The sequence below is a fragment of the Talpa europaea genome (genome assembly GCF_964194135.1).
Source record: "Talpa europaea genome assembly, chromosome: 9".
Taxonomy (NCBI): Eukaryota; Metazoa; Chordata; class Mammalia; order Eulipotyphla; family Talpidae; genus Talpa; species Talpa europaea.
The window spans coordinates 116,222,254-116,229,848 of record NC_140076.1 but is presented as its reverse complement, the minus strand read 5'-3'; the positions used below and the strand labels follow the sequence as shown (position 1 = coordinate 116,229,848).

The 7,595-nt window shown below is 64.8% G+C and overlaps 1 protein-coding gene across 4 annotated transcripts in view; it reads left to right on the top strand.

Annotated features, from left to right (window-relative positions):
* The window catches only part of GRIA1 (glutamate ionotropic receptor AMPA type subunit 1), a gene marked incomplete at both ends in the record, with an annotated part of 121,501 nt that extends 114,279 nt beyond the window's left edge, over window positions 1–7,222 (top strand). For all 4 annotated transcript variants that reach the window (XM_084241839.1, XM_084241838.1, XM_084241836.1 and 1 more), the window contains 2 exons: window positions 3,247–3,381; window positions 7,022–7,222. In XM_084241839.1, coding sequence (XP_084097965.1) covers window positions 3,247–3,381; window positions 7,022–7,222 — 336 coding nt within the window. The remainder of the gene's footprint in view (window positions 1–3,246; window positions 3,382–7,021) is intronic.
* Window positions 7,223–7,595: the final 373 nt, after the last annotated feature.

Here is a 7,595-nt window from a genome sequence, read left to right as displayed (position 1 = left end):
GGAACCGGGCAGTGGACAGGCCTCCCCGCTGAGCCAGGCACGGGGGTCACGCAGAGGCCAGGGGCCAGCTCTTCCACCTCCGATCCCTGGGGGAGGACACATGTGAGCGCCACCTGTCCAGTGCAGACTCCCTCAGGTGACCCTCAGCATCTTCCAGCACACGTCCTGCTTGAGGACCTCGCCCCGCAAGGCAGGCCGCTCCCCGCCGAAGCTCTGCAGGCCTGAGAGGCCCCCCAGCTCCGGTCCAGCTCCAGCCAGCAGCGCCCCGCCCGGGAAATGACCAACCTCAGAGATCAGTCTTGACCCCCCCGTGCAGGACTCGGGAACGCACGAGGGCCGCCTGGCGTGCGGGGAGGAAAGGCAAGCCGCCTGCAGACTCCCCGAGTGCAGCCCCGGGAAGAGCAGAGCCACAGTCGGCACCCCGCCAGGTTCCCCACAAGAAAGAGCAGGGCCGGAGGACAGCGACCTCAGGCCCGGGCCTGGGCTGCTCCCGGGACAGCCCCCCCATTCTCGGAAGGGATGCTGGCTCAGAACACGGAGGGGCCTGGGACGGCCCCCCAAGACATGGACAGAGGAAGGAGAATGGTGAAAAAGAAAAGAACTTTCCAAACGAAGACGGCAGCACCTCAGACAACGTGAGGGGAACAGACTGGGGGCCCGTCGCTGCAACGACCATCGACACTCTGAAGACGGATTTCTGTTCTTCCCTGCCTCTGCGCTCAGCACTGTCACCCCACCCCACGCCCACGCCCGGCAAGAGACAAGCTGTGACTGCATCCCTCCCGCCAGCAGGCTGCGGGCTGGGCACAGCCTCGGGGCGAGGGGGGCCGACGCCACCGCCCCTGCCTGGGCCTGGCCGGGCAAGGGCTTGACCATGACCCGTGGACAGAGCTGCCTGGATACAGCCCACATCCCAGGCCACAGCGGCCCCCAAGGGTGCTCACGGGGTGAAAGGATGTCTTCCCCGCCCCGGGACACCCCCCCCACCCGCCACACCGTAACCGAGTGGGTCCGCAAGGCAGCTTGGCCTGAAGAGACCTGAGTGTGGGCCATGGCAGAGCTGAGGGCAGCGAGGGAAGTCACGAGCCGTCTCCACATGAGCTCCTCGGCCGTGCGGCCAGAAGCAGCAACACGCCGCAGCCAGGCCGGTGCCCACGGAGTGCTGGGCCCGGTCTGCCGACGCTGGTGTGAGGAGCCCCCGGCCCCGGCCCCCACCCAGCAGTGCCGCTGTGAGGGCCTGGCATGTGTGTCTCCTCGAGGTGGCCGCCCCACGCCACGGGCACCCTCTGGCTGGGTACGCCCCACACGCACTCCGACGTCTCCATGGGCCAGGAAGCCCTTCAGAACCAGGGGACACTGCCTAGCCCCAGAGAGAACCCGGGGCTCTGCCACAGCCTCTCCTCCTGGGCTCTCAGAGACAGGCCCCTCTCCGGTTTGCTCATGGGGTCTGGGCCTGCCTCCTCCCAGGAGACTGGGGGCAGACACCCCTCAGATCTTGCCCTGCCTCATCCCCGAGGCGGACTTGGCCCACAGCAAGGAAGCAGAGCGGCCTGGGTGACCGAGGAGGCCGCCCTGTGGCTACCGGCAGGCTGGCGGCGTGAGAAGCCAGCGGCCACCCGCCCCCCCACCCCCCCCACAAGCGTCTCTGTCAAACACTCTTCCAGCTGCGCGACAGCGCGTGGCCACGCCGCCCCCACCAAGGGCCCCACAGCGCCTCGCCCTCGTCCAAGCCCCCGGGGCCACCCAGCGCGCCAGGCCCCTGGAAACAGGCCCGTCTCGGCCAAGCAGCTCCCTCCTTGCTCAGCCAACTCTCAGGCCAGGCACCAAGCTCATTTTTGAATACATCCTTCATCAGGCCTTTGTACCAGAACAGGAAAAATTCTACCCCTTTGGGAAAGCATTGCCGCCGTTCCCAGCCAGCACATCCTCGCCAAGCGTAACCCGTATTCAAGAGCCATCTGCTTGAGTGAGACAGGAAGCCGCGGAGGGGGGTGTTTTCGATAATCCCCCAGCTCTGCCGGCCCAGGCCGCCGGGGGAGAGGCGCGCTGCTTGCTGCCAGCTGCAGCCCCAGCCCAGCCCTCCGACTCCTGTACAATGCACCCCGGAGAACGAGGGCCGAACCCTGGGGGGAGAGGCCACCCCTCCGCACACACCCACGTCCCGGCCTGAAAAAGAGCCCACGGCGAGGTGTGAACAGCCCAGGCACCCCGAGCAGCCGGGCGGGAGGGGCCCGCGAACCTGGCCTCAGAGCAGCCTGCTGCGCCCCAGTCAACAGCACACAACAGGGGTGCGGCCACAACACCCCGACAAAGGCCTCTTTCAGGGCCCAAAGCCACTCTCTACCCTGTGTGGGGAGCCCTGCCCCCCGTTTTGTGGGTCTGTTTCCAGCCCCTGGGGAGACGTGGTCTGCAGGTCCCCCAAGGTGACAGAACTCGGGCGGGCTCGCCCAGCTCCGGGCCCCCAGGAGGGCGCTGTCCTCCTGCTCCCCAGCGCGGCCACTTGCCCCAGGGAATAAGCACCCTGCTCCCCCAGCCCCACCAGACCCTTCACAGGGCAGACGACTGCGCTGTCGGAACGCAGCCCGAGCACACAGCGTCGCCTCCCGGCTCCCCACCAGAAAAACGACACCGATTAAGCATAATTATTAGGACTTAATAGAGTCATTTTTCTGTCTCGGTGCCACTTACTAGCTCAAGCCCCACCTTTCTCTTCCCTAAACCGAGACTCAGCAGCGAGTCAGAGGTGTCCAGCGGCTGGTCTCACTACACGTGCAGGACCAGCCTCGTTACACGGACACCGAGTGCACATCCAGGGAGGTGCACGCTGAGCAGCAGCCCTGGGGAGAAAAGGCTCAGGGACAGGAACAATAACAAGCCAGGCCAAGGTTGCTGAGCAACCGGGTGGGGGCGGGCAGAGCTGGGCTGGAGGGCGGGAGGCAGGGACCGCCTGGGAGAGCAGGGACAGGGCCCAGGAGCGCTGGACCGATGGTGGCGTCTCCGCGCTGGCCCAGGCGCTGGGGAGGGGCGCATGCATTAGAAACGAGCAGACTGGGGCCTAGGGACGTGCCAGCCCACGCCCGCACACACGCACACACGCACATTCTTCCATGGGGAGCATCCATCGTGCTGGCTCTGATTAGGAAGCCCCCTGAGGGCTGCACGGAGGAGGGTGGGCGATGGGGGTGTGAGGTGCGTCCTGCCGGCCCGCACTCACTGTCCTCCCTCCTCCTCTCCTGCTCCTCCCAGGACAAGACCAGCGCACTGAGCCTCAGCAACGTGGCCGGCGTGTTCTACATCCTGATCGGAGGCCTCGGGCTGGCCATGCTGGTCGCCTTAATCGAGTTCTGCTACAAATCCCGGAGCGAATCCAAGCGGATGAAGGTGGCATCGTCTTCCCAGGCTGTCATGGCGGGCCCCGGGGGTCCTGGGGCTAGGAGGGGGGGAGGGGAGCTGGGGTCAGCCCCAGGTGGGGCTGAACAAAGTGATGGGGGGGCGCCTTGGGAGGAAGGGGGATGGGCCCCAGGGCCTGCAGCTCCGCCAGAGGCCGCGTGGCCAGGTCACGGTTGGGGCTGAGCAGACAGAACAGAGTGAGGCAGGAACGTCTGCCCCAAGGCCAGATTCTCTCTGCCACTGACTTAACAGAGGTATAGCTCCCACGCGAGGGGAGGGGATTTGACCCTCTGCTCTGTGACCACCTTGCTGCACTCAGGGCTGGGTCTCTTCTCAGTCACCACATCGAGAAGTGACTTTGGCAAAGAAGGGCGTGCATAGAGCAGGGCGAGCAAACCAGATGGGGCACCCCATGACAGCAAACCCAGCGAAGGAAGCTGGGGAAGAGGGGGTGGGGAAGACGTGGGCGCTGTCTGCAGAAGCAGGAAGGCTGCCGGTGGAAAGGAAGGGACTAGTGCTCCTGGCTTCCAAAGTGACTGAGGAGCCACCAACAGGCCCTGTGCACGCTCCAGGGAGATGTGCTTGCGAACAGGGCTCCCCACGCCAGGGTGGGCTGTGTGGCAGGTACTGAGCACCTTCCCTGAGGCCCGTGGTGGCAGCTGGCAGGGTGCAGACCCCGGTGTCCAAGGTGGCTGAAGCAGCCGCCATGGCCCCGCATTCGTCACTGACCTTCCTCAGGAGAAGACTCAAGCAGCAACAGTCATGCTGCAAGCAGCGCATGCGCGAGGTGTGGCCCGCGACCCGCCGCACCCCGGCCGCCCCGCCCGCGCTGTGCAGACAGCAGGACCCTGAGCCGGCGGGGAGGCCGGGCTCCGGGAAGAGACAGGGGTGGGGGCAAAGCCGGGATCGACCAGGTTCTGACGGGGCAGGCAGCGTTTGCTCTCCAGGAAGGCGCCCCAAAGCCCCTCTCAGTGGGCCCAGCCACCCCCTTTCATTGCCCGTCCCTGCCTTGGCCCTCATGCCCCCTGGGCCCCATGGGGAGACATCGCCGGCCCAGGCATCTCCAGTTGGAAACTGCATTCAGTTCTGTGCCCGGGAGTGGTAGGGGTGGGGCCTTTGGTGCCAGCGTCTGGACTCCGGCATGACAACCCCAGTCTGCCTCGCCTTCAGGCAATCTGGTCTCCATACCTAAACACCCCGCCCAGGCCACCCGCCATGAGCCTACCCGCAGGCCAGTCCCTCGGCCCCTCGCCTGCCCCACGGGCCCACGTCAAGGCCTCCTTCCAAGACTGGAGCAGAAAGCCATGAAGGAAACGAAGGGTGGGTGGCCGGGAACCTGGGAACCCTCCTTCCCACCTTGGCCAGCTCCCCGGCGTGTCCTCGCAGAAGGACAAAGCACAGCACAGGCATGGACACAGGCCTGCATGCGGGCTCCAGGCCTGGCGAGTCTCTGGGGTGCCGCAGGCGGACTCCCCAGCCCGCCCAAGGCGCAGGCCTAGAGGGTCTGCTCGTGCCTTCCGGCGTGAGGAAAGGCCGCTCGGAGCGCAGAGGGGCGGGGGGCGCAGCCAGCTACAAGCTTTACAATGCCTGGACCCCCACTATGGGCCGTGGCTCCGGCCTGGGCCCCACATCCGCCCAGCGCACACCCCAGTGCCAGGGCAGCCCTGAGCTCCCACGGAGGCCGTTTCAGGTCAGACCAGAGCCCCAGAGCACCTCGGAGTCAGCGCAGCCCCGCAGGCACTGACACCCTCCCTCACAGCAAGGGCTAGGCTCCGAAGGCCAGCGACACCCCCTCCCGACAGGCATGTGGCGCTGACCCCCAGACGCCCGCTCCTTGCAAACCAGCCTCAGGACTGGTGGAGGGGCCGCCACCCTGGGCCACGTAGCTCCTGCTGGCCCAGTGCTGGTCCCGCCTCTGCTACACCAGGGGAAGCAGCGACTTGGAGGGGACATTACGGCAGGCGAGCCCCCCGAGAAACAAGGTGCCCGATGATCTTAATTAAAGGGTATGCATGATAGGGAAAAATCATAAAAAATAGCGAAGACACGTTCTAAGTGGCCCTGTGATGTCGCAGGCACCAGCCTCCCGCACATCAAGACATCACTGTCTGCTCGGCGGGAACAAGTGTCCACCCCTGGTTTGCCCTGCAGAGCATCCTGGTGACACCTGTTTGGCCTTGACGTAGAGGATTCCCCGGGCTGGCTCCAGCCACACCCATGCCCCCCATGGGGGCCTGCGGGGGGGGGGGGGGTGAGAGCCACCACCAGTGTGGGTGGGCAACCAGATGGGGCAGATCTGTCTGACTGTAGATTTGAAAAAGAAAATGTTGAAAAACCTAGTCCGAGTCGCCAGCAGCAGGACACGCCTGGCAGAGCGCGGGTGGGGCAAGGCCCTGCTTCCACCTCTCTGGCCACAGCGGTCGGCCGACTCCGCATCCGCTGAGCCAGAGCAACACGCAAAGTGCAAGTTCCTAGGCATTTTGAGAAGGCTCTGGGGCGGCTGGCTTTCCTTAAAGAAATTCAGGAAGACTGTACTGCAGCTGAGAATGGGGCTGTGCCCCCACTCAGCCCTCCTCCAGGCAAAGCGTGCACAGAGGAGCAGCTGCATGGGGTGGGCTGGAGCAGGGTGAGGGGCAAGCTGGCGGGGCAGTCTGGGGTGGCTTCCAGGAGGAGGTGAGGATGAGCCTCGAAGGCTGCGTGGGGCTGGTCTTAGAGGAAGAAACCTCCCGGGTCCTTGAGAACGCTCCTATATGTTGATTCCCACCAAGAAGCCAAGCCCACCTCATGCCTCCCAGGAGCATTTCTTGCTGGAAGCTAGAGGCAGTGTGCTTGCATTCGCTCTCAGGAAGTTTCTTCCTGCAAGGAGGTGCTTCCTCCTGCCCAACAGGATGGCTCTGGCCCCGCTTGCTGTCTTGCACGTTCACCTAACACAGGCCAGTCAGATCGGGGAGCCTCAGCATAGTTCCATCGGCCTTCCGTGACCAGAGGAGCAGGTCACCCGGGCTGGGAAGCGTGGACCAGCCATGACCTCTGACCTCATGCCCCGCTGTCGGCTCATGCCCCTTTCCCAAACACACTCTGCCAACTGCATCACTCAAACGCCCCCCTACTGGCTGCTGTAACACACACCCCCCTAACAATGTTAGCATCTCAAATCAGATTTCGTGCAGTGGCACAGTGCTGGAGAACGAAAGTCTATCACTGCAGGTAATAAGTCTTACAAGCGTGGGTGCTGGCAAGATCTGGAGAGGTGAGGCGAGGGGCCCAGGGCCACACAGCTCACTAAGAATCCGAGCAAACACCCACGTTTCCTTCGGCCCATGTCCATGGCTGCGTGTTGCCACATTTATCACCATCCTCAGGATGGAGCAAACAGTCCTCCTTTCGGCACCACAGGCTAAGAACACAGAAGAGCACCCAGGTCAGACAGCCCGGCCAGCAGGGAGCACACACCCAGAGGAGGGACCGGCAGAGCCGCCCGCGAGCTCCTGGGGTCCAGATTAGCAGCTCAGGAAGGGGGGCTGGGGGGACTGGGGGGGGTGCCGGGTGGCGTCTGAGGTCCCTGCTGACTCATGCTCCTTGCCAGTCATTGCCAAGGGCCCGGGGAAGAACCCCCGGTCCTCCTGAAAAGGGTTTCTGTTTGATCCCGCAGCAATCCATCAACGAAGCCATACGGACGTCCACGCTGCCCCGAAACAGCGGGGCGGGAGCCAGCGGCGGCGGGAGCGGCGAGAACGGCCGCGTGGTCAGCCACGATTTCCCCAAGTCCATGCAATCCATCCCCTGCATGAGCCACAGCTCGGGGGTGCCCTTGGGAGCCACGGGATTGTAACCGCAGCCAACGGAGCCCCTCGGGGAGCAGACTCGGGCTCCCCCCACCCCAGACCCTTCAGTGCCAAAAACAATACAAAAGAAACGCGACACCACCCACCGCGACCGCGAGGAGGACTCTGCGACCTTCCTGCAGAACCGAAACCCTTTTGCTGCCCTTTTTCGTTTTCTGACGCCCTTTCTGTTTGCTAAGAGGGGGTGCTAAGGAGCCCCGTGCTGCCGCCGGGGCCCCTCAAGGGCGGAGCTGCTGGGCCGCTCTCCCGCTCCTGCTGCGCGGTGTCTTAGTGCGTGCGTGTTTTTCTTGCTGGTAGCCACGTCCGCCGGCCCCCCTCCTCCTGCTGCTCATCCCAGCTCCCTCCTCATCGCTCCCCAGT